Here is a 27,573-nt window from a genome sequence, read left to right on the forward strand (position 1 = left end):
GGTGGCTACTAGCCGGGCTATTGTCGTGCTGGGACAAGTCACTCTCCCTCGGTCATTTTAAAATACGTTTTCACCGGCTATTCTCGCCTTTTTACGTAAATCTTTCCAACCCAAAGTGACGATTTTCCCTTCCTTTTTCGAAGGACTACCCGAGGAGTCCTCGTAGACGACTTGGAGCTGCTGGCGCAGGACTTATTAGTCAGCATGGGACGTACAACTAACTAAGATTTGATTGTGAGTGCGTGTGCTTGCCCTCCAATTTCGGACGTGAAAATAGGAAAAAGGAGGACGACAAGACGCATGTAGCCGGAGTACGGCGCTGCTTGAGGTCGCTTGGAAAGAGGTAAGAGACGCTCCCTCAGGGAGGGAAAAGTCTTCTTTGGGGAGAGTGGGGCGAGCGAGGCCTGGTAGTTTTTGTGTTGCCTGACACACAAAAAGTTGGGGATTGTGTATTTTTTCTAGTTTGTGTGTAGTTGGGTGTTCCCACCGGTACCGCTACTTGTTGTTGGGTTTATCCAAGTTCCTCAAAACCTGCCTTGGACGAACTAATGCTGTTGAAATTTTGTTAGTGTCGTTATAAAACAACCAAAGAAGATGGAAATCGGATGTTTCTTAGCTAAATTTACACTTCCAAATGTTTTGTGTCTCCCCAAGCATTTTCTCAACTTTGCCACAATAAACTTAACTCATGTAAAGTAGTTGTATTGCAATTGTTTATGCGTGCAAAGTACCACTGTTCTTTTGAGGGGGCGAGCATGTTTCCCTACTGTCCTGTAACTTCCACTGTTCCTGTGTTTGGACACTCCATTCCCACGGTAATCCTCCTCCATGTTAATCCATCTGTGTGTAATGTACAGTCCCGCTTGACTGGACTACACAGAACACACACACACACGGACTATACAAGGAGGTGTGAAGGATCCTCTGGGCAGATCAAACACACTTTACAGTCTCGTGATGTAATGCAGTTTAAAAGTTGGATTAACACACTGCAGGTTCAAATGGCCAATTCTGATTTCATGCCTATATCCGGTCGAGTTGAGTGACACATATCAGATGTAGCTTTGTTTACATTAACAGCACACATGAAATAACACCCAAATTGCACGTAAATAGCTCCTGAAGAGTCAATTTATATGAATGACCAACCCCCATTGTTTTACACAGGGGCAGTTTAATTTATAGCTTAACTGGACTGTAAAAACAGACAGTTAAAATCAAATACACATGTTAGGTTGACCTCTACTTACAGTACCTTAACTTATGTTAATGCGATGTTCCAGGCGCAGCCCCAGATTCAGGTCACTGTGGGCAAAATAGAAAGGTTGAGGGACAATTGGGGAAGGCAAACGGGGAAAAAGCTGTGATTGCCGTGGATGCCCGGCAAGATTTTTAAACTGTGAAAACATTTGCCAGCGTAGATAAAAACACAAAGCGCCTCTCATTGTTCAACATTCAACAAGGAAACGATGAGTAATTCTGTGCAAACAGAATTAAATGCAGTGTCCATTCTTTTATATTAGGTTTGTTTCCCCCGGTTTCATCACAAGCTGCATGTCCCGCCTTAATCAACGCCTGATTGGTCCGACCTAAAAAAGGTCGGTTGCGAACGTATCAGCGGGAGCAGTACGAGATGGATTCTCGTAGTATTTGTGAGCAAATACTACAAGAATTCAGCTTGCTGGCAAGTTTACAATAATAATACCTTGACAGAATGTCACAAATGTGATCAAAGTCAGCAAAGGCCTAATTGTCAGAGGTTTCAAAAATATTATCCTCAACACTTATCTTGTGGGGTGGTGTGTGCTAAGTGTTATTTTCCCCAGCACGATCTGCTCATAAAATGCTTGGGGCCGACAGTTGTTAAACCTGCTTAAAATTTCCGACTGCAAGTCCTTATAACCATACCACACAGGCGCACACTCTAAGAACAGTAAGAACACACGTGGAGATTTGTTTTTTTCTTGTCGCGTGTGTCGCCTCCCACTGAAAAAGTCGCTTAGGGTGTTAAGAATCGGTGTGTGTGGTGTTGCTCAATCCCAAAGTGTCAACAAGGGGGTGCTTTGCTGCGTTTACGGCGTGAAGACGCCTCTTGCAGGTGGCCTCAGTGATGTGAATGGGACTCGGAAGGAAGTCCCCTCAGCTAGCCTCCCCTCACCCCCCCCAAACTAACCACCCCCACCTTCCTGGGTGATTGGCAGGCAAAGAGAAGACGTCTCAGAGCGCGTGCCAGGGCGATTACTGAGTTACGCTTCAGTGATGCTCTTATAGTCGCCGCGCCCGTGTCGTCACCCCGAGATGTCATCTTAGATTTCAAGCACAAGCGCCGGTTTATCCTCCAATGAAGCGTGGCTGTAGACCTTGTGCTATTTTACTCAGGCTAGTGTACTCCTAAAATCACGATTTCATAAATTAGTATTTACTTTGGTTTTAACGCCTCTTGGTTTACATTTTCTAGAGCAGGGGTGCTCAAGTTCGGTCCTCGGGAGCCCCTATCCAGCCGGTTTTCCATGTTTCTCTCCTCTAACACACCTGATTCATGATCAGGATCGTTATTAGACTTCTGCTAAGCTTGCTGATGAGCTGATCATTAGATTCAGCCGTGCTGCAGGAGGGAAATATGGAAAACAGGCTGGATAGGGGCTCTCGAGGACCCAACTTGAGCACCCCTGTTCTAGAGTAACAGAACAAGATGCAAAACAAAAACAGTGCTTGACATTTGTGAAATTGACACAGATTTACACTAAAACCATTCAGAATCTCATGCTGAGTCAAAAGCTGTGGGATAAAAATTGGACAGAGAGGGCGCTTGCCTAACATTTAGCAGGAGGTCATTCCGAAAAGAGGGACCAGCAACGGAAACATTTGAACCGAAGATCGCATGGGTTTTAGGAAGTGACTAGGAAGTGGCGCTCTGTATATTCTGCGATTCATGATTACTTCAGGTGTTCTTTTGAAGAAATACTATGTGAACAGGAAAATAAATTATAAATTACTTCAAGTGTGCATTGAGTTCAAACATGAGGGATGCCAAACGTTTTTGCATGAATGATTTGAGAAGCAGCGGAAGGAGAATGCGTTAGGACAGTGAAATCCCTGCGATCGTCCCCCAGGTCCTAAAACTTTGCCACTACATATGCTTCGCTTTTTGTTATTCTAAGTTATATAAATAGTTGTTTAAAAAAGAAAAAAAGAAGCTTCGCTTGTGTTTTTTCGAATTTTGTATTTATATTTTTGTTTTTCCTCTATGCTCTGTTATGACGTGCACACTGATTGTCTGTTTACATGTATTTTTTATTTATTTAAAAAAAAAAAACACACACATTGTGTGCACTGACAAGTATGTGCTTGTGTGCCGTATTGTGGAAGTGATTTCAAGAGATGATTAATATTTGGCTAACTACTGCTGCATAGAGGCTTGGCATGCTTGTAAATGTGTGGACAAAGCCTGACACAATGTTTGCGTTTTCATCCATTTTAGAATCGCCATCTCACTAATTGCTCTCTAACATGTCACCACCGGCAAATGTAAACAATGTAGCATAGGCTTGACAAGCGATGTTACGATTACACTATCACAAATCATGTGCTCACGTGCCGCATGGAGGATTGTGGGCTTTACTGTATGCAATTTGCATATGGACATGCTTTTTGGTTGGTTTGTTTTAGCTTTTTGCATATGGACATTTATGCAATTTTGACAGGCTAATGTGGAGAGCGTGGGAAACATTTAATCTGTTTCACCCCGTCATTGGCAAACTGGGAGCATACTCACCAATGGTTGATGGACGAGATTGTGAGTCAGTTACACTCCATGTACGAATACTATTAACAATCCTAAACGTTTGGGTAAACTGCACTAGCATTTACAGTATGCAAATTGCACTGTTCAAAGGTCGACTGGCCGCTCCCAGTCTCCCTGACTGCCGTATTATCTGATTGATCATAAGAGCAGAGTGTTAACAGGATTATTTGCCAGACTGACCTATTCTTCACTCAAAAACAATGTATTTTTTTGTCAAGATAATGAAATTAGCTTGCATTTTAAACATTCTCAATTTGTTGTTCAGAAAATGGATTATGGGTGTTTTGAAGAAATCAGTAAAAAAAAAAAATCTGGATATGCCTCTATTCTAGGGCTGGGCGATATGGCCTAAAATCAATATCACGATAAATTGGGCAGTTTTACCTCAATAACGATAAATGACTGGATGGGTGGAGTCACGTGACTATACACGCTGAACACGGTCTTAAGGGGGAATGAACTTAGCCTTCCAAGAACACACAGTCAAAAATTCTTTTCTTTCTTTTTTTTTATTCAAACACCGAATTTACCAACATGGGGAAAATGACGTCGGTTATTGTAGAAAATTTCAGTAACTAAATTTTCGGTTAATCGCCGAGCCCTACTCTATTCCCTTTGCAATATGGACTTCCATGTTTTGGTGGGAGTCAGCGGGGGAACTGGACACAATACGTCCATTCAAGAATAAAGTGTTCAAAGTGCAAGAATGAATAGCCATTGGAGGGGTTAATGTTGGGGCAACAGAGAACTGTTTGAGTTTTTACAGTCTTAACAGCTTCTTGAAAGAAGCTGTCACTCAGCCTGCTGGTAGTGCTCGGGATGGTCTGTAGCCTCCTAATTGAGGGAATGGAAGAGGGTGTGTGTAGGGCGAGTCTCGATGATGCAGAGAGCCCTCTTTCTTCATCTGCTGCTGAACATGTCAGTGGTTGTAGGGAGGATGGTCCCCACAAACTTCTGAGCAGCCTTTACTGTCCTTTCTGTACGTGGTTGACAGTTGGGCGGGGTGTGATTTCAAACGACACGCTCACAGTGCCTGAGGGCGGAGAAAACGGTATGATTTTAATAAAGGTTCATTTTGAATACTCTGTGATTTATTATTACTGTATTTTTAAATCATTCAAGCTATTCGGCAGCTTTCTTACTAAGGATGTAATGATAATGGTAATATTGCGATATTAAAATTGCCACAATATAGTCACCGTGTTTATATTATTAACAGCAGCACATCTACATAAAAAAATAAAATAAAATTTGCCCGCTTAAGCCAAATGTAGCATTGTGAACTACATACAGGGATGTGATTTTTCCGCTAATTCGCGGAATTCCGCTTTTTTTATCTCCAAAAATAAAGTGAAGTGGCTGAAGTCTCCGTGTTGACCAATAAACGCGCTTGTTATAAAAAGGATCCTTTTGTAATTGTACTTACAGATATACTAGTTGCGAGCTCTTTCTAGACGCTCGGCTTTTCATCGACGACAAATGTGACTCGGATGCTAAAGTAGCTTAGCGAGCGACTAGCGAGCCGTGATGGGTTGCCAGGTTTAATGAAAGAAGCCACCTATTTTGGTCAATGGCTGATCTGGAATTGGCGAAGCAAATGTACGTAGCAATACGCACACATTTAACACATGAAACGTTTCAAATAAAAGTAATTATAATTGGTTATTTGGCTTTATCGGCTTATAACATTATTTTTAAGACACAAAAAAAACCTGGAAGAAAACAAACATGGCAACCTACTTTAAACCTGTTTTATGACGCTAATGCGCGTGTGATCAATGACATTCTAAAAATAGCACGTTGTACTGTTTAAAATCTAGACTACATCTGGATTTAGGTCGTAAACGAGACCGGGTGATATTTGAACTACTTCATTTGGGGCAAGTTCTCATCCCTGACTCTGGAAGGTGTTAACATTGTTAACATTTTTAATTCTTTATTTTATATTTTAATCATTTTGAATTTAGTTATAGATGTGTAGAGCAGGTGAAATAATGTTAAAAATGATATTTTCTATGGTGGTGTCACCAGCAAATTGATGGATTCTTCCAACAAGTCGTCAGTTGTGTTCAAGTTCAAAGCCAAAGCCAAGGCAGCATATCTGGCATGTGGACTGTACCTTCAGAAAAAGTTGCCCATGAACAGCAAGCTTCTGAAAGCAGCCTCTGCCATTGACCCACTTGCCAGAGGACACAGCTCAACTTTAAACCAACTGAAGAAGCTGTCATCGTTGGTCACCAATGTCCTTGATGAGTCAGAGCTGGGGAACTATGATCTCGAGGTGAGAGAATACCAGTTAGACAGTGAGTTGCCAACACCTTTGGACTCAGAGGGGAAGGCAATTGCACTGGATCGTTGGTGGGCTCAAGTCTTTGCTGTTGGAAGATACTCAACCTTGGCCAAGATGGTGAAGGCTCTCATGAGTTGCTTCCATGGGCCGCAAGTAGAGGGGGCTTTCAGTGTCATGGGTGATGTCCTGAACCCCAAAGCATGCAGAATGGACATAGCCACATACAGTTTTATCCAGACTGTGAAATATGCCCTAAGAGCAAGAAAGACCACCTCTGTCAGCCATTTTGGCAGGAAAGACATTCTGATGGATCCTGTGCAGTCCAAATTGTGCCTAAATCTGAGGACATCCTCCAAAAGGTACAGGGAGGAGAAGGATGCAGAAGCAGCTATGTTGTCTGCAAAATGAACAGAACTTGCTGTGAAACAGGACACCCAAATGAGCAAGGCTGCCTCAAGAAGAACCATCAAAGCTGCACAGAAGCAGGCTAGAAAGACCCATTCCAAAGCAATGAAGTCTAGGAGGAAGTAGTGTTTGTGTCATGTGAATGGGTTATGCTCAAGAATGAACACTTGTATATTCCTGTAAATATGTTGAATGTTTTAATGAGTAGAAAATAGAAAACAATATTTGTGATATTAAGTGATGTTATAATTCATCTAGAATGTGACAGAAAATATAAATTTCAGAACTTTGAATGAATTTCATGTTTCTGCATGGCCAGTGATTTAGTAGTTCATTGTGTATGCACATGACTCCGACAGATAACATCTTCTGCTATAACAAAGACATTTGTGGTATGTTCTAATATGAGTTACTTTTCATTTGGTCATGATACAATTATTTGTTCATGAAATTTGAACTCTTCAACATTATTTATGTGTTAACTTAGTAATCACATTAGTTAGATATGATGATATTCTAAGTGATAGTTTTTAAAAGCAAATTCCAATGTTTTTGAATGTGACTGATTTTGAGTTGACTAAAACTGCCATTTTATATGGGATAGTTCAATATACATTGAAAATTTATGCTGTTGTTTTGTCTATTTCTGTCATGTGAGTGCATTGAAAGTCCTTAAAAACACGGAAAACCCATGAGCTCCGGGGGGCTTCACCCCCTTGTCCCCCCACCAGGGCCCCCGGCTAAATTTTCAGATAATTTCACTTTGGTCAAATCGCATCCCTGTACATAGACCATGATTTTTTGCATCGCTGAGCCAATTGGAAGATACACTGTGCACAGTATACAGGGTCATTCAAATTGGCGGAGAGCACCAAACCTACTGGCATGGTTTTATTTTTTTTTATTTTGTCATGAGTTTGTTTATTGCCATGATTATTTTTCACAAATAAGTGCCTTTATCCAATACGTCTGTTATTTCATGTGTAAGTTAATTTGTATTTCTTATAAAAAATCATAATAAAATCTAAATCGTGATTTTATATTTTAAAAATCGTGATTTTATATTTTTGCAAGATCGCCCACCCCTACTTGGATATGTACTTTTCTTAGATCATGTTTTATTTAGTTATAGAATATTTTTAGCATTATTGCGTTGGCTGCTAGGTTGTGCAAGAGTAACTTATGGTCTGATGTGTGATTTGTCAGATTCCTGGATTCTTTATTTTTGCAATATCATGCAATATTGATTACCGTGCTAATTTTACTAACCTCAATCGTGATATACATTTTTCATCCAGTTTAGTCTCTATTCTAATTTTGCAGCATTGCTATATTAAAGAAAATGTTGCCTGTGAAATATTTTTTCTCATATTGTTTACTGGTTTTTGTAAGGATTTGCGATGCTCGTTTAAGTTTTGGACCGGAGTTCTTTTGTATTTGTCACTAGGAACTAGGGCTGGGCGATAAATAATAATACATATATTTTTTTATTAATTTGAGTGTTTTGTTGTGAACGATTAAAAAAAATTATAACGTCAATATCACCCCCCCCCCCCCCCCCCCCAATTCGTTGCGACGCGTCCGCGGCTTTCGCCCCCATGGGCTTCCGTAGAATTAGCTCTGCCAGTCGTGTCGTTACACACTCCATACGGGAGGAACTCAACAACCGCAAACAAACTCCCGCTAAAAAAAACAGTTTAGGAATTAGAGTTGGGCGATATGGCCAAAATGTAAAATCTCTTTTTTTTCTCTTCATTCAGGATGATTTTTTCCCAATTTTAATCTAATAAACCCAACATTTATAGTTAAAGGTTTCGTCAAAAATAATTCCTGTGCCAAATGTTCAGACAACACTAATGTATACCACTGATTCAAAATCAGATTTAACATAAACTTAACATTCATAGCTTGTGCTTAAATGCCACAATTAAGTAGTTGGCAGCTATTGAAAACATGTCTTGTAAACCACCAATCCAGCATTCTGCCACTTGTGCAAAATTACAACTCATAATAACATTTGGATGACCATGCGTGATATCAACTACAAAACTTTTCTCACAGCCACAAGTTTAGCTGTGTATATTGTATATGGCATTTAAATAGTGAATTGGTGCAAGGTAGATTTGTTTGGAAGGTAACTCACATTATGCCTTTTGTTAGCAAGAAGCTCAGCATAGCATGCCGCAGGACTCTCAGCGCAAACATTTTCTTTGTTAAAGATAAATCGGTCCTTCAGCAAGTTTCCAAACAGTGAATACCGGTCGTTACTTCCTCCTTTCGTCTGTGAAGCTTTTTAAATGGGCCGCGTGCGGGTTTGGAAGACACGACATGAACGCAGCAGCAGCAGCGTGTCGCTCTCTCTCTCGCACTCTCGCTCTCGCTCTCTCATTTCATTGAAAATTGTAATCCCTCAAAATAATCCCCATTTTTTAAAATAAATGTTTAAAATGTGTATTCTGATTACGTAACGCTGGTACATGTATTCCGTTACTCCCCAAGCCTGGCTGTAACTGAACCTAACAAAAGCTTTTAATAATCAAGAGGACAGAACTTGATTTCATGATTTAAAACATTTTTAAAATGACAATTATTTATTGCCAAGCCATACTAGGAACTCTGAATGAAGTCCCTTGCATCCAAAATATTCTTGATGATTCAGAATGGAGGCAACAGTGTCCCACTAAAGAAAAACCTTCACTGAGTCCCTCTTGCCGCTCTTCCTGTGGGAAGTGGCAGCATATATCTCCCTAAACTAGCACGGCAATGCGGTCATTACATCCAGTCAGGTGGCCTCAGACTTGGGGCATTTGTTTGGAACACATGTGCCTGTACAGTATACGTAAAGTGTAGTCGTTGTTAGGTTACTGCACTGATACTGTTCAAATGTGGTATTCGTTTATCACATTTGTTCTATAACATGCCTTAATTGTGCAAAGAAGTCACACTTAGACCTAAAATTCAGTGTTTGAACATCATTAGTTTGTGCAATTGTACTTAAGTCTAACTTTGAAAGTCTCCAATTTGATCAATTTAATTTGACTTCCTTGAACCAGCAGATAGCCTGCTTTAAACAAGGAAGCTTAAATATGTTAAACACATGTGCTAGACCCCACATCCTGCCCGCAGAAACACCCATTGTTTTTTCTTTCTTTCTTAGTTTTTTAAATTTAAATGTGTTGATGGATTGCAGGGTCTGCACCATCATTAGCATTTGTATGACTTGCAGTTAGCATGTGTGAGTTTGCTAAGTGAGCATGCTCTGTGCACACCGCTTAGGACTACCTTTTTGGTAGTATTGGGTGCGTCATGTGATGTCATTGTGATGCTCCTCTCGAATTTAACCATGAACGATTGATTTAATAGCAAGCTGTGGGTCCGTGTCCCTAGCGTGGAAGTGGTTCGGGTTTGACAAGACTGACGTCGGTCAAGGTGACCTTGAATATAAGATGTGCCGTATTGAGCAGTTCAACGCCAAATCTGTTACTACATCATCACTTCTGGTAAACCATATGGAGAAGTATAAGGAATATGTAGAAATTTGTCTCCAGCAGTCTCGACTACTGTTGAAAAAAAGATAAGTAAAAAATTTAATGTTTGTTTGGTTGTCTCCTAGCCCAAAGGTTGCGGGATCGATCCTCAGCCCTGGTGACCATTCAAAGTGTCCTTAAGCAAGCTGGGTATTTATTTATTTATTTTAGAACTCAGTATTGTTCATTCGGTAATCTTGCCGATTCAACATGTCATCATCATTGCTCTCTCTCTCTCTTTTTTTCCCCTGTTTTTCTTTTTGTGTGTGCGTGTGTGCTCATTAATTTACCTAAAACCTATTAAAAATTCCATACCGTTCTCCTAAACCGAATACTTCAGAATCCAGCTAGAGTTGTGAGGTTGTCAGGAGACCCGAGGAAGGATCAAAGAAAAGAACGAGGAAGGATCAAAGAAAAGAAAGAAAAGTGAAATCCATCACCGACCAGACATCACCTACTACCCACCGGGTTACCAACCAGAATCTTTCACCAACCCCAGAAACATCTAAATTCCAACAAATTAGGGAGACCTCAAGAGACCAAAGGAAAGACTGAGGAAAGGAAGTAAGGATAGATGAAGCGGAGTGAGATCCACACACATCAGCCTCCACCGATTCAGCGACCTGAGAAAGAAGCAGATTGTGTTTGAATTTCGGTATATGCTGGTGTGGTGGATCTGGCATGCATGAAAACCTCCACCAGAGAGGGGAGCCGTCGACCTCGGCCAGGACCGAGTAAGCACAACTCCCCTGGGCCCCCCAGGCCGCGGCAGCGCCAAGGCACAACCCCCGCCCACAGGGGCCACCGGCCGGAGAGCAAGCCCAGGAGCGCCCCCCAACCCAACACGGCCCGCGCCCCAAGCCCAACGCAGCAGAACGGGGCACGGCAGGCCCACCAGGCACCCCACCGGCCCACAGCCCCGGCTCCCCCGCCCCCCAAGATGGGTACTTTTAAAAACAAATAATTTCCTCCCACCCAGGGTAGATACAATTTCTGTCCACACTTCGTTTGTTTAAAAAAAACAAAAAAACATTATTATAAGACTGTAAAACACAGAAGTGTGTTTTTAAGCTCATTTACAAGCATGCCAAGCCTAGAGTTCATTAGCATCGTTAGCAATAGCCTATGGAGTGTTGTGGAAAATTTTGGTTGCGTCACCTCAATAGGAGGACGCCCTGTTTTGTTTTTTTTTCTTCATAATAATACTACAAAGAAGGGGCACATTTGCTTGATTGTTCAGTCTTTTCAAATGAAATAAGATAATTGATGATATGAACATACCGTTGTTGCAGTTACTGATAATTGTGACTACGTTTACATGCAGGCAATAACCCTTTTAAAACCCAAATATAAGCAATATTTGGGTTTTATAAGGCCATGGAAACACGCGCAAACCGAAAATGCCCTTATTCGAGTTTTTAAAAACCCGAATAAGAGCCCTGGGTTACTCCTTTCATAACCGGAATTCTTGCTTATATAAAAGCGTACGGAATATCTTGATCGATTGGGGCAATGTTTTTTGCTGTGCACATGCGCGCTATTTTCTCTTTCGTCTTCGTCTTCTTTGCTGATTTGATTCGCAAGGAATCTTTGTCTATGTAGTCACGACTTGTATGCGTCCAACTTGCTATAGTATACATTGATTTCTCCACTGCGTTTTCACATTATCTTGTCTCTCTACGCCTACGGCGAAAACGCCACAGTTTGTGTCTTTATACACATACAGTAAATACAAGTATATAAGTCCATGCTTCTGGCGTGTAACCCACCGAAAATACTCAAGCCGTTGTTAACAAACATGACACTTGCAGCAAAGAATCACACTTCAGGAGCGAGGAGGAAACGGACTACTTTATTTAGCGTGGTGAGTGACATAAATATGTCTTTTATTGAATGTATAGTAAATTAAAAGCGGAAATGACATTATTTACGTAATTACGTTGTCCGTGCGTCTCCGTCTGAACGGGTTGTTCCAATAGAGCACAAATGAGCAGAACGGGAGTAACTCTTTCCGCCACGAATGTAAACGTGTTACCTCGATTGTTTGAATTCAATTCACTAACTGCATAGCGACCTGCTCCACATCTACTACCAAAGAACTGACCTGCCTTCTACTGTCACCATTTGACAGTATTGTCAATGCAAAGCTACTAGATTGCCACCGTTTCAGTTTCCCTTTCTCACATGTTCCATCATGTGGTGGTCCTCAACCTTTTTTTGCGCCCAGGGGTGGGCAATATGACAATAGTAGATCGTGTGACGAAATGCAGGGCTCACGATGTCATTTTTGTGGAATCGATTGATCCTGACGTAAAGCATTTCAGCATAATTTGATCGTCAGCTCATTTTCTGCCACTGACTGAAAAATAATTTGACAGCCAATCAGTGTGGCCAAGTACCGCACACTCCTCGTCACCCCGCCTTTTCCACAAACAAACAAGTGTGAGGTATGGCGCATGATGGCAGAGGAGCGAGTTTGTTCCAAAATTCATCGTCCATGATATAACTGTTTTGGCAAATTGTAGAAAAGTAGTGGGGCAAAAAATAAAAAATGTGCAAGTTTTTTTTGTTTTTACAAGCGACCTGTAACATTTGTGAAATCATCAGGTCAAGCGGCGAACTAACATCGTAATGCCAATTTTCAAAAGTTACCCGTCCATGCCAGAACACAACACGCAAACGTGTGTAGCTTAGTTCCCCCCCCCCCCCCCCCAAAAAAAAGACTCTGTTTTGCATTCAAGGCCCATTCAGACCATCAGGAAAACTACATAACCTGCAATGCACTCCCAACGATTCGATTTTCAAAATGGCCATTAATCGAATTAATTTGATTTATTACCCAGCCTTAATCTGACCTATTGTAGCCTCCACACGACGAAGGTAGCTCACTCCCACTTTGCTGAAGACGCGACCTAACTGGCTCACACGCTCTGATATTGTTTTTATGCAGCAGCGAACGATGTACGTACGTCCAAATGGACACTAAGATGTATGATGTTACGCATTACGTCATCACGACAATTTCGCGATACAGTATTTAAATTTATTATCACCCAGAAAACTACACCGGTAATATTGTAGATGGTATGATATGGAACACCCCTATTTCATATTAATTAAAAGAAATCGTGAAATCGAAATCGTGATTTTATCATTAAAAAAATAATGATATTCAATTTTTGCAAGATCGCCCACCCCAATTTGTGCCACTGACCAGTTCAAACAAGTACACGCTTTTCGCGGACCGTCAATCATTCCCGTGGGTAGTTATGATCAAAAGATGACTTGATTGATTGCAACTTTGGTCCAGTGTCTGCATGGCTACTTATCATGCTTTGTTTCCACAAGTTGTTCCACTTGTTTAAATGATTCAACAGGATTTTTGAGGACTTAACTTGCACAACAGCTTCATTTGCTCCACATAGCCTTGGAGATACCACCCTAAAGGAATGATCTTGCCAAAAGAAGGAAATGAATTCTATGGGTTTTTTATTAGAAGAGTAACTAATTACAGATTTCTTCAAAACATTACACATTTTGGAGTAACGCATTTTAGTAGCACACATTACTGTATGTGCATGTATACGCTTTTAACAGAACATGCTGGAGAATCTCATTGTTAAAGCTTGAGCCATCATGAAGTGGACTTATTGAAGAGGATGCTCTAAGCACTACACTACACTTGACGTGTTTATCTAATACTTGTGGGAAGAGTGAGTAGGATTACCTCATTTGCCGGGCATCCTTGAAGTTCAGATAAGATAAATGCCCGGGTCTCGTATATCAATGAAGAGAAGGGCCATACCGTGCTTTTTTGTCTTAAATCTGTGTCAGTGAAACGGCCACAGGCTGTAAGGATCTTGTTTCCAGCTCGGATGGCTGCGCAGCCTTTTGTTTGGGATGTCACTGGAGGTTGTTGATTGGCCTGTGGCGAGCCCTCATTTTACACTACTCAGACCTCACTGTGCTGTCTACAACATTTTCTACTGGTTGAAAGACGAATCGCTGCAGTAGATTGACTTGGGATGAAATATTTTTATTTTAGAATGATTAAATATAGTAAAATAATTCCACACTAGTAATACACGTTTGCTTGGCTCTGGAAAATAATGCTGTTTATTGCAGTAGAAGTAGTGTCATGATTTAGCTGTCTACTGTGCAAACAAGATACAACATCACAAGACTTTGTCAACAATATTAATAGTATCACAATATAGCGATTGCATGATGAATATGTTGAAAAATGAATAGCTCAAGATATAAAATCATGATATTTTACCAATGGCATTGTTAGCCTAACAATACAGTGATTGCTACAGCCATGCTTGACCGATTTCCTTCCCTCTCGTCCCCTGCAGGCTTGACGATGGGCTGCGTCCGGAGCAAAGAGGACAAAGGCCCGGCGCTAAAGTACCGGCCGGATAACGCCAACACCATTCCGGTCAACGCCCACCTTGGCCACTACGGTCCCGAACCCTCACTGATGGGCCACTCGCCTGCAGCGAAGACACTCAACAACAGCTACAACAGCCACGGGTCCGCGCTCACCCCATTTGGCGGTGCGTCGTCTGCTATGACGCCTTTTGGCGGCGCCTCCACCTCCTTCACATCGGTGGCTGTGAGCAGTCCCTTCCCAGGTGTCATCACAGGTCGGTTTACAAGTATGGAAACGTATAGATTATTTTTTCCAGCGTCAGTGTTCATCTCCCATCCGTGAGGTTGTGGCTCGATCCTCACCCCAGGTGACCATGTCAAAGTGTCCTTGAGCAAGACACTGAACCCCGATCAGCAGTTAGTCATTGGTGTGTGGATGTGTGTGTGAATGAGGCATTGTAAAGTGCTTTGGGCACCATACGGTACTATTTAAAAGCAGTCCATTTACCATTTTTACTTGTATACATTTCATATACACATCATACATACTGTATATAAATCTGAAAAAGTATGGAAATTAGATTTTTTGAGACATAAGATCAAGAATAACTAATAAAAAAAGAAACTGAATACATCTTGTTTTCAGGGCACATCTTTAATTTTTTTTTCTCTTACCGTAAATTTTACTTTTTTATATATATATATATATTATATACACATATACACACACACACACACAGACAGACACACACACGACCAGAAGTCTTGTAGTGTCTAGAAAAAATATGAACATCTCAATTGTGAGAGAACACTGACTTGAACATAGAGCAAAACATATTTCCTGTTTATCAATATCAGATGTTAGACAATCATCATAAGTAACCATAAGAATGATGCAAATCTAAATAGATACCATAGGAAGCAATGTGGACTCCCCAAAAAATTGCGTCCATCCTCCGTCCATGCAACGATGCTTTTTATAGTCTTTGTCGTAGAACTAAATGTCGATTTTATAGGATCTTCCGGCAGTATGAGTGATAAACACAAACACACACACTGCTCGCCCGCTCTCAAGGAGAAAAAAGTGACCTGAGGGAATACCACCCATCTAATCCTACCCACTCAATTTCCTCTTGAAGATAAACATATGCCTGCAGTTGTCACTTCACACTACACTGAGTCCCACAGGCTGACTCTTTATTACAGCTATTACGTAGGTCATATGACTTGACATGGTCCAATAAGCACAGTGAATCAACAATGATAAGACTCAATGAGTGTTATTTGTTTGCTTTTGTGGAATAATTCGAGTTGGGTTTTTTCTGGCACCCCTTTGCATAAGTTTAAGCAAGTAAGATAACCCTAACAACCCTTTGTCATTTTAAAAAAAGAATTCATTTTGTTAATGTTAATCAGCAGGATTATGCAAACAAAAAAAGTTCACAAAAGGCATACAATTTTGGTGTGAATTCAAATGATCCTTTATTTTAATGTACTGATTTTTATCTTAATGTCCAAGTGAATAAAACATGAAGCAAGCATGCGTCAGTGAATGTGGGCGGTCGAATGTGCACTGTGGGCGGTACAAAGAGCAAAGATGATTGAATCATTCTAAGTTGTTAAACCTCGATATTTAATGTTAGCTATTAATAAAGCAAGAGCAACACCTTCTTGTTTTTTACCACATTTATTTATGAAATCTGTACTGGTAGCATCCTTGAACTTCGGGTGGCCTGACACAGTCTCATAGTGGCTCCGGGGCATTGGGCCACAGTTACGGTCGCTCCCTGCTCAGACAATTTGTTCTGGAAGTGAATTTCTGTAGGTTGGCATCTCTATATTTCCGCTTTGCATTTTTGAAAGTTTAATTCCCCATTAAAGCCTCCAGTCAATTGGACGGCCAAATCCGTGACTGGCTACCGTTTTAGCTACGCTCTAAAGTGGAATGGTGAAAAACAGTGAAACGTTATCGCCACAGTTGAGTCTTTAATGATATAAGTAAAATTGTAAGCCGTGTGGTGCTGCCTGTTTATAATCACGCACATCTGTTGCTGTTCATCTTGCCTTCAGGCGGCGTGACATTCTTTGTTTCGCTGTATGACTACGAAGCGAGGACGTCAGATGATTTGTCGTTCAAAAAAGGCGACCGCTTTCAAATTATCAACAACACGTGAGTGCCTTTACTTTTTTTATTTTTTTCAGAAACACTCTCCTGGTGTGTGTGTGTGTGTGTGTGTGTGTGTGTGTGTGTGTGTGTGTGTGTGTGTGTGTGTGTGTGTGTGTGTGTGTGTGTGTGTGTGTGTGTGTGTGTGTGTGCGTGCGTGCGTGCGTGCGTGCGTGCGTGCGTGCGTGCGTGCGTGCGTGCGTGCGTGCGTGCGTGCGTGCGTGCGTGCGTGCGTGCGTGCGCGCGCGCGCGTGCGTGTGTGTGTCTTTAATCCGTTTTTTGCTTTGGACTGCTATTAAGGCTGAAATCTGTCTGGGTTAATGGGCTTCTCTGACTAGGCCATCTGTTCTCATCACTTTCACCATGTTCAGCACTGCATTGTTCAATACAACTGAGTGATAGATTGGAAATTGTTCTTATTCACAGCCGTCGAGTTGTTTGACATGCTTGTTTGCATTGTAAATCCTACCAAAGCGTTGCTCTCCTTCTAGGGAAGGCGACTGGTGGGAGGCTCGTTCCATCAACACGGGGCAGAAAGGTTACATCCCAAGCAACTACGTGGCCCCCGCCGACTCTATACAGGCTGAAGAGTGAGGATGCCTTTTTGGCCACCGTCTTGTCCCTCTGACTCGTCCCTCTGTCTCGTCCTCATTGCCATTTCCAACACATTCCTCCACCCGCTCCGTCTGAGAAATGCATTTCCGTGGTCACGCTGTGACAGCTCGTCACATACACATGCAGAGGCTAAACAATAGTGTCCTATGTTGTGATTACAAGTTGGTGGTAATCCCATGGTTGGTCATCATGTTTGACACAAAACTTGTATAAACTCTTGTCCTGTTTTAGTAATCCTATCCTAGAAAATATTGGAACTATTTTCAGTTGTTGTTTTTTGTGCAGAATCAAGCAACTCTCACGAAATGATCATATACTGTAATACATTGCCAGCGATGCCTATAGTGTCACAATACACTTATTGCGAAATGTGTAACGGTCTGGAAGAACAAAGTAACTCACCAGGAGACTAACCATTACATTTGAATAAAAACAAGTAGCCGACACTATTTTGCCATCACGATAACATGAATGATAATGCAATAATAAATATATTAGAAGACATTAGAGTAACTCGCAATCTAGTATGAAAATAATTTGCCAACTTTATTGATAACAGGATACACACGCTGCATGATTTTCGATGTATTGGAAGACAAAATTAACACAATACTTTGGTGAACTGAAAATATTTATAGTATCATGAGACAGCAAGTGAGCAATAATATTTATATTAAAAAGGGTTACTCAAGATACTTAGCCAACAATATTGAAGGTATGATACGTATATTGCGTGACACATTGTCAACACTGGAAGAAAAAACTAACAATAATATATTCTGAACAATATGTATGGTATCATGTTAGAAATTATGAGATATCTTGGAAGAATAAGTCACTTGTACTTTTTTGAATGATATCTATAATATTATGATACAGCAATTATGTGATCAATGTTATTTTGGAATACAAAAGTGACTTATTTCGTTTTGACAAATGCATATTGTTGATCAAATGTGCGAACGGTTCCCAAAAGTTTAACCCAGCATCTTTCTCACGAGATGGTGGTAGATACATTTCATCATGTTTGTAAGATAACATGCACTGTGGCCCTCCAGAAGCATGCAGTTGTACAACGTGAGCCTTTTGTAAAGCGCTTTGAGCACCTTACATTAGGTGGGTTTTTTATTCTAATTTTCAAGAATTGCAAAAAACAAACTGAATATAAACGGCAGAAATTAATAAGCGACTACAAGACCGGATATACAGTACGTCTCATGTTTTGACCGATACTACGTCACACACACGTTTCAAGTCACTAAATGGCGGATGATAAAGTAAGATATGTTTGGGGAGATGAAGAAACACGATTCTTTTAATAATTAAAGAAAAAAAACAATGCAATTTTAGATGGCTTCATTAACATTAGCTCTCAATGTAACGACACACTTCACTTACATGCGGGAGGGAAAACAAAACCAATATTCCCACCTGGAACTCCAAATTGTCCCAAAGTTCCGTCGCTGCAATGTCATCTCGCAGCGCATATTCACAAAAACAAAAGAGCGGATGCAAACGGGCATAAGTCGCATGTCTGTTTTGCTCATTTTCACAAAATTTGCATATACATTTCTAAACATTTGGGTAGAAACCTGACTAGTGTAGATAAAAGCACTATATAAGTGTGCTCCATTTATGTTTATATGCATTTTAGTAATACTAGACATGATTGAACTGATGAAAAAAACAAAACAAATTGTATGTACACAAAAAGACCAAACCTCATCACCACTGTTCTTTCCACAGATGGTATTTTGGCAAAATGGGTCGCAAAGACGCTGAGCGACTTTTATTACTTCCGGGCAACCAGCGAGGTACTTTCTTGGCACGAGAGAGTGAAACCACCAAAGGTAAGCTTTCGTTTCCTGCAGGTTAATGTCAATGTGAATTGTGACACGGTATGTGAAGTTGACTGTTGGCATTTTGTGAATGTTTTCTTAAAAAGGTGCCTACTCTCTATCTATCCGCGACTGGGATGAAGTCAAGGGAGACAATGCAAAACACTACAAAATACGAAAGCTAGATAGTGGCGGCTATTACATCACTACTCGGGCTCAATTTGAGACGCTCCAGAAGCTGGTGAAACACTACACAGGTATGTATCATCGACGCTTGAGCTTCAGTTTTGTTTACTACTGAATGTTGCGCTAACTATACAATCAGTCTCTTAACATTATATCTCTTTATACTGTTTAACATTATATCTCTATACTTTATTCAGACGTTAATGGAGCATTTGTAGAGCCAATGAATTATTCAGCTGCAGATCTGCTGCTGGGATATACATATATTCAACCCTGATTTTCACAGGATTTATTTTCTTCCCTCCTGTGATGCCTGAAAGACCCACTAGAGCAGGGGTGCTCAAGTTCGGTCTTCGGGAGCCCCTATCCAGCCTGTTTTCCATGTTTCTCCCCACTAACACACCTGATTCACGATCAGGATCGCTATCAGGCTTCTGCAAAGCTTGCTGATGAGCTGATCATTAGGTTCAGCCGTGCTGCAGGAGGGAAACATGGAAAACAGGCTGGATAGGGGCTCTCAAGGACCGAACTTGAGCACCCCTGCACTAGAGTCTCCAAAAATGGAAGAAGAAAGCCCAATGTGACTTTAAAGTGACTATACAATAGTTTTTAGTACTTCGGCTTCTTTTAAATTGCTCTGTTCTACCTTCAAGGCACACAAATGCTTTTGCAGTGTCACTCCGTTCACATCATGATCAATGATCGATAACTGAATTTTGAATCTGGGATGAATTTAAATATACAAATCATTGCAACTCAGTTTGTATAAAAAGAAAATCAATTTCCAAATACACAAATTATTGAAAATAGCATGCTGGCGTAATTGTGTGATAATAAATATACAGTGGACCCTTGCTCGCCTATTCGCAATATTTTTTTTCAAAATGTTTTATTTTATTTTTTTCTTGTTTTATTTTTGTGTTGTGGTGCCTCCCTCCGTTTTTTTTTCATGGAAAACACCTATTGGCAGTTTGTGTGTGTGTTTTTTTTCCAAGAATTAATTTTATTTGTATTTTTTTAGGGTGTGGGGGGCCTTTTTTTTCCCCTCAATGCATACATAATTGGTGTCAGATAGTTGTAGTAGTTCGCTATTTGCATGCTGGCCTAGTCCCTATATCAGAGCAGAGGTCCACTCTATTGGGGAAAAACAACGCCCAATCACATATCACAATCCTTTTTCAACATAATTATAGTGTCATGATTCAGTGATTGCATAACAATTGATGTATTGGTAGGGAAAAAAAGAGTAATTTGTGGTACCATGTTATAATTCTTTGCAAAAGATATCAATCGTGTTATGTTACAATGGCTGTGTAAGAGTCATATGAATATTAAAAAAAAAATAATTCCCGAAACGATACCACAATAGTTGCAAATAAAAGTTATTGTTAGTACCGTGATACAGCATTTGCATGATAATGGAAATTAAAAGAAGAAAAGAGTAACTTTTGCACTGATATCACAATTGTATGTCAACAATGCTGATATTACGACAATACATACAGTGATTGCACAATAATATATTGGAAGAAAAATTAGTTACTCATGGAATAATATCTAGGCATCATGATACAACGATTGCGTGACAATCGATATATCGGAATGAAAAAAATAATTTGTGATATTCTGCCAATAATATTTCGATTGTATCAGGTTACTGTGCTTGTGAGATAATCAAATTCTCTGAAGAAAAGTTTGACATGCACTATAATATCACAATGTTAGCTGTAATATCACAATGCAAATATTGGCTGATTAACTCACCAAGCGATACTTTGTCAATGATCTTGATAATGCTTTATCGGGGGAATAAAGTGACTCAAAAAACAATATTGTAGTTTGCCAATGATATCGATATTAACGCAATAGAGCAATTGCGTTCTAATGGACATATTGAAGAAAAAAACAGCGTAGAAATGTCATCATCAACAGTGCTGGTTTATTCATACATTGCAATATTGATTTGCCGCACACTTACTCAACCTTCATCCCCCATCTCCCATCTGACTCGTCCACTTCTGTCCAGAACACGCCGATGGTTTGTGCTACAGGCTGACGACGGTGTGCCCCACAATCAAGCCGCAAACTCAGGGACTGGCCAGGGACGCGTGGGAGATCCCCAGAGAGTCCCTGCGACTGGAGGTCAAGCTGGGCCAGGGCTGCTTCGGAGAGGTCTGGATGGGTAAGAAGGCTCACATGGTGTTAACGCGCTATAATGGATATTTGATCATAAATTAGTAAACGGGGCTTACAGCAGGAAATTAAGCATCCACTTTATAGCTCATGTATATTTAACAGGGAGGAATGGTTATCGACTGCTTATAGGATGATTGATAAACAGTTTGAGTTATAGAGCATAGCAAAGAGCTAGCCTATTTATGGAGGAAAGCGCCGACGACTGCAGTCGGTTTACGCTGAAAGGAACACGCCTGTACACTAATGGCAGGCCGTCCTCCTACGGTTCACTTCACCGGCGCGCTTCCTCCTCGCTCACTCCCTCATCAGGCCCGCAGCAAGCCTCGACCTGCAAGTGTGCAATCCCAGGAATTCCTTTTATTTCTTTGTGCTGCACCCCCTGCAGATTATTCCCTTGGTGACTTCACTTATTTTTAATTCCAGATATGTTAATCACTACATTTGACCTCCATTCCTCTGTGTTCTCAGCACCTTGCGGTCGTTATTATCATTGCCCTACTTTGTCCTTTAGCGCGAGTGCATGTGTGTGTGTTGCTGTGTGATTCATTCATGGAGGTCGGCCCTCATGACGGAAGCACCGACTCTCCTGATCAGGCTCATTGTATGTAAGCAGGGCGTGAGTAAGTGGCTTTTGACCAGAAAGTGCGAGATTATTTTGCTGGCCAAGTTTATCAGCTGTCTGAAAAATTATCTCACATGATTTCTAGTTTTTTGCATTGTTTTAACTGGAACGTACACTCAAAAAAAATAGAAACTTTTGTTTTTGCTCCCATTTTTACGAGATAAACTCGAAGATCTAAAACTTCTTCCACATACACAATATCACCATTTGTCTCAAATATTGTTCACAAACCCCGTCCACACGAAAGCCAGTGTCCTTACAAGTTTCTTACCGTTTAGGCCTCTCGTCCACGCGATGCCGTGTTTTCGGAGCTTGAAACCGATCACTTTTGAAACTGGTTTCCAGTGTGGAAAGATTTCAAAACGCGCCCCGCCCCGTACGCGTCCGTCTGGACACCATGATGCCCAAATTCTCGCGTGACTGCGTGTGAACCGTCAGTCAGGGGCAGTTTTGTTTCATTGGGAGGGGGGGGGGGGGTCTGGAAACTCAGAAAACCAGTCAGTACTGACAGTACGGTACAGAACCGTTATTGTGGGCAGTCGAAGGCACACCTGTGCACTAATCATAGTGTGGAAGAAGTTTTAGATCTTTGATTTCATCATAAAAAATGGTAGCAAAAATAAAAGTGTTGCATTCATATTTTTATTGGGTGTATGTACATTGTGTCAGTTAAACTAGTGTTGCCACTACCAACATTTTCACTTTGATACTATGCCTTAGTACTTCCAGACCGATACTGAAACTTAAAAAAAAGAAGAAGAAAAAAGAAAAGTGTTTGGAATGTGTCACAAATTACCCTGTTGATCTCTAAAGAGACAGTAATGGGACAGCAAGGTGAAAAATCAACTTTTTGGAGCTTTTAGCCTTGTTAAAATGCTAATTCCTCCCGAAAAACATCAAGTGGTGTTTTCCTCCATTCGCCCCTCTATGAGAAATTCTAGTTCATTCTGCTCTCCAAGCATCAGCCCCTCCCAACTTGAGAAAACGAGCTGTTGGAACTTTTTGACATCATTAGATGCAGCCCCACCACCGCACCCCCTCTGCGGACTAAACACGCGCCCACTTTCTCTGAGACCTCCATGCTCGCAGGATAGTGATAAAAGTAGCCTTTATCAGTAAACGTTCTGTCCAAATGAATTCAAAGCAAACAATTATCCTTCGCATTTGCAGTGCCAAAGTGTAATACCAATTAGCCGTCCTAAATTCCTAGGAAGGTTTTGTGGCTGATACTTGTGTAAACTACAAGTCAAATTTTTGCACTATTAAACTTAACTGACTGTGATTGGCTGGCAACCAGTTCAGGGCACTGCCCGAAGCCAGCTGGGATAGGCTCCAGCAGCCCCCGTAACACTTGTGAGGACAAGCGGTTAAAAAAAAATGGATGGATGGATGAACTTAACTGAACGAATGGTGTAGCGGTTAACACCCTCACCCTGTAAGCAGAAGGTCCCGGGTTCGCGTCCCCCGCAGAGGTTTCTCTCTTATTCTCTTATTCTTCTTCCCTCTCGTTCCCTCCTCCTCCTCCTCCACTATAATTTTTTTTGCGATAAGGAGCCGTTTTGTTTCAAATGTATATTGAAGAATTGAACATCCATCCAATTTCCACATTTAAAGAAAGCTGTACTGCAAAGGTTGGCTTGCGTGGCCATTCAGAGGAATGGTCGAACGCAGCGCTCCAGAGTTTTGTGGGCGGTGCGCACAGCTGCTGGCGCGGCAACCACACGGGGAGAGGCGGGGCCTTACTGAACCGGGCGTTTTATTTCCGCGTTAGAAAAATAGCCATAAAAAAAATTACATCGCCATGGTGTCAAAGGTGAGATTTAATCATTATATGCCTATAGTTAACTGTGGAAGGGCTTAAAATACCGTCATAATACAATTCCGACAGAATTCAGCATGCTCGATCTGGCCTGCAATAAGCTGTTTAGCACATAGCATGTAGCTTTAGAACACAACTTGCGCACATACTTAATAGACATATTGGTTGAAGGGTGATAAGGATGGATGACAGGCAAGCAAGCTAGAGAAAGACCGAAGAGGAAGTTGGTATGTAGTGAGGGAAGGCATGAGGGCAGTTGGTGTTAGTGGGGGAGGATGCAGAAATTAGGCCTAGATAGAAAAGTATGATGCACTGTGGCGACCCCTAAAAAGACAAACTGAAAAGAAAAATAAGATGGTTTATACGGAATAGTGTGGTGTGCAAAAATAAAATTTTGAATAACTGATATTGACATAATTACTGTTGCAAGATGGCTGGCATCTAAATTCACGTTTTTCAAAACTTGCAATTTCATGGGCAAGATGGAATTTTGTCTACCTTCTTTTTTTATTTTCATTCAGGCACATGGAACGGTACCACCAAGGTGGCCATCAAGACCCTGAAGCCTGGCACCATGTCGCCGGAAGCCTTCCTGCAGGAGGCCCAAATCATGAAGAAGCTGCGGCACGACAAGCTGGTGCCACTCTATGCCGTAGTGTCGGAAGAGCCCATCTACATCGTCACAGAGTTCATGGGCAAAGGTCAGTCCTCGAATGTGTGCAGCCACCTCTGCCAAGGCAAAGCACTGCCAGATAGTGTTAGCTTAGCCTTGTTAGCATCCTGGGTTATGATAGGGTTGGGCAATTAGTTGAAATGTAATCAGGCAATCAGGCACCCTGAATGTGCTTTTTTGCTTGCAGTGAGTGTGACTTTTATTTAGTTAATGGCGAATTTAACTATATCTTCATAACGGTGAATATTATTCTAAATTGCACTCTCATGGGCGATTTTCCTAATGTCTAGCTGAGTAAATACAATCCTCGTGACACTCCTCCACAAAGTTGTGTGAAAAAAAATCCAACTCTGTAAAAAAAACAACCCTGGCCGTACCTTGCTCTGTTGTGGCAGTCTTTAGCCACGGTAATGAAGTCTTAAAGTATTAAGTGGAGACTTTCACGAGTTTCTTGAGCAGTAGAAATGTTTCACCGTGACACGTAAAATTCCAGCTAGTAGTTAATTCCACCCACATCTGATGACTGATGTGCAAAAAAGCCATTTATCCTCCACTATATAAACACTAGGAAAATATGTCATTTTGGCTGGATTACCACTGCCGGTTAAAGTACCCAATTCCGATTTATATCTGTCTATTTCTATGTATATTTCAAATAACATATTATCCAGTATGGCTGTGTTTACACTGACAGTACACATTTTACCAAATTTCACGTAAATTACCACGCAAGCATCAACACTAGGCAGCAACTACACTGAAGTAAATCATACATTAATAAAGTGAACCTCTGCTCTTTGGTTTAGATATGGAACGAGCCCTACCGCATTTACCCACCAAAAAAAAATTGTATCACATTTTCATTGTTCTATATTCATCCTGTAATCTTTTGCAGGGAGTCTGCTGGACTTCTTGAAGGAGGGAGATGGCAAATATCTGAAGCTGCCCCAGCTGGTGGACATGGCCGCACAGGTAGGATGCGAAAAACAGGCCTCTGCTTGCTAAACTGTGAAGGAAGATGTGTGAAAACAAAGCTCGCCTGTCAGGTCGACTCAAGTGCCGCGCATGCTTCTCCATGCGGGTTGGCATATTTATTTCCTACCCAAATTGCCATCTCTCTTGGCTTCGTGCCACCGCTCCGTGTTCCTCCCGTCGTCCTCCAACACTTAGCTGCCTGCGGAGCCTAAACGCTCGTCAGCAGAGAGCCACTTAAAGCAACTGTCGTGTGCGGGGATCTGCTTTCACTTTGCATGCTACACTCCTGCCTCGCTCAGCCAGGTGCAAATGAAAATCAAGATGCAGGCAGGAGCCTTGCGGTCGCCTCCAAGGGAGTTGGCAGACAAAAGATGTTTTGAAATGAACAAGCCTGCATCAACTTGATGAGCACTAATACCTGATACAAGCAAACCTCAAATGTCGAATGTAATGCTGGTCAGATTTCAAAACAATTTCTCACTTAGGGACTAACCAAAATTGCTCTAGTGCTGTCACTATCGAATATTTTTAGAATCGATTAATCGATTGATTTTTCAATCGACGAATCAGATTCATTTGAATTTTGCATTAAAATGTATTACAAAATAATTTCCCCCCCTAATTACTGTTTATTAACCATTGATTGGTGTTTATTTCATACTTCGTATTCGTATAGTGATTTAAAGGTCCCATATTATAAAAATGCACTTTAGTGGGGTTTTCTATCAATAATATGCATCCCCGGACTGTCTACAATCCAACCAGGTATAAAAAAAAAAAAAAAAAAAAAAAAAAGTCAGTTCGCAACTTCTTTAGCTTTCTCCTCCTATCTGAATTGTGTGCTTCAAACGGGCAGATTAAACTTCCGTAACCGTTTGACGTCACTAAATCACGGAAGTGCACTCGACCCCGCCCCCTTGGGTTACTGGCAACGCCTCTGTTAAAGGTTTGTCTCGCCTACAGAAATTCGAGAAGCTGACTGCTCATACGCTCCGTGTAGAGTAATGGAGAAACAACCAATCAGGAACAAGTGGTTGCTTCCTTCGTCCGAGTCTTTGAAAAGACAGTGGTTTAATTTTATTTTTGAAGGACGTGTACCGACAGCATTTCCAAAAGGACTGTTTTGTTACTCAAAAGCTTGTTTTGAGCTGGATTTGTAAACATAATGGATCGGTCCCAGCGGACGGTGTGTGACACGACTGGAAACGTGAAAGATGTAAATTTAACATTTGATTTGGAATATAGTAAGTGCCTAAAAGTGAGTCATCACCTTATCGTGGTGGAGGGGTTTGCGTGTCCCAATGAGCCTGGGAGCTATGTTGTCCGGGGCTTCATGCCCCTGGTAGGGCCACCCAAGGCAAACAGGTCCTAGGTGAGGGACCAGACAAAGCATGGCTCAAACGACCCCAATGATGAGTACAAACATTGGATTTTCGTTTCCCTTGCCCGGACGCGGGTCACCGGGGCCCCCCTCTGGAGCTAGGCCTGGAGGTGGGGCTCGAAGGCGAGCGTCTGGTGGCCGGGCCTATACCCATGGGGACCGGCCGGGCACAGCCCGAAAAGGCAACGTGGGTCCCCCTTCCCATGGGCTCACCACCGGTGGAAGGGGCCAAAGGGGTCGGGTGCGCAGTGAGTTGGGTGGCAGCCAAAGGCGGGGGCCTTGGCGGTCTGACCCCCGGCTACTGAAGCTAGCTCTGGGGACATGGAATGTCACCTCTCTGACAGGGAAGGAGCTCGAACTGGTGTGCGAGGCTGAGAAGTTCCGACTAGATATAGTCGGACTCACCTCCACACACGGCTTGGGTTCTGGTACCAATCCTCTCGAGAGGGGCTGGACCCTCTTCCACTCTGGAGTTGCCCACGGTGAGAGGCGCAGAGCAGGTGTGGGCATACTCATTGCCCCCCAGCTAGCCGCCTGTACGTTGGGGTTTACCCCGGTGAATGAGAGGGTAGCCTCCCTCCGCCTTCGGGTGGGGGGACGGGTCATGACTGTTGTTTGTGCTTATGCACCGAACAGCAGCTCAGAGTACCCACCCTTTCTGGAGTCCTTGGAGGGTGTGCTGGAGAGCGCACCCCCTGGAGAC

General features: G+C 41.8%; 1 protein-coding gene across 1 annotated transcript in view; it reads left to right on the forward strand.

Moving 5' to 3' along the window:
- yes1 (YES proto-oncogene 1, Src family tyrosine kinase) overlaps nucleotides 1-27,573 on the forward strand; it is a 36,259-nt gene continuing 8,686 nt past the window's right edge. The window contains exons 1-9 of the mRNA XM_077555650.1: nucleotides 1-343; nucleotides 14,386-14,676; nucleotides 16,472-16,571; nucleotides 17,057-17,155; nucleotides 18,927-19,030; nucleotides 19,126-19,275; nucleotides 21,231-21,386; nucleotides 24,363-24,542; nucleotides 25,410-25,486. Of these exons, the coding sequence (XP_077411776.1) occupies nucleotides 14,394-14,676; nucleotides 16,472-16,571; nucleotides 17,057-17,155; nucleotides 18,927-19,030; nucleotides 19,126-19,275; nucleotides 21,231-21,386; nucleotides 24,363-24,542; nucleotides 25,410-25,486 (1,149 nt within the window). The 5' untranslated portion in view covers nucleotides 1-343; nucleotides 14,386-14,393. The remainder of the gene's footprint in view (nucleotides 344-14,385; nucleotides 14,677-16,471; nucleotides 16,572-17,056; nucleotides 17,156-18,926; nucleotides 19,031-19,125; nucleotides 19,276-21,230; nucleotides 21,387-24,362; nucleotides 24,543-25,409; nucleotides 25,487-27,573) is intronic.

The sequence above is a fragment of the Vanacampus margaritifer genome, chromosome 2 (assembly GCF_051991255.1).
Source record: "Vanacampus margaritifer isolate UIUO_Vmar chromosome 2, RoL_Vmar_1.0, whole genome shotgun sequence".
Lineage (NCBI taxonomy): Eukaryota > Metazoa > Chordata > Actinopteri > Syngnathiformes > Syngnathidae > Vanacampus > Vanacampus margaritifer.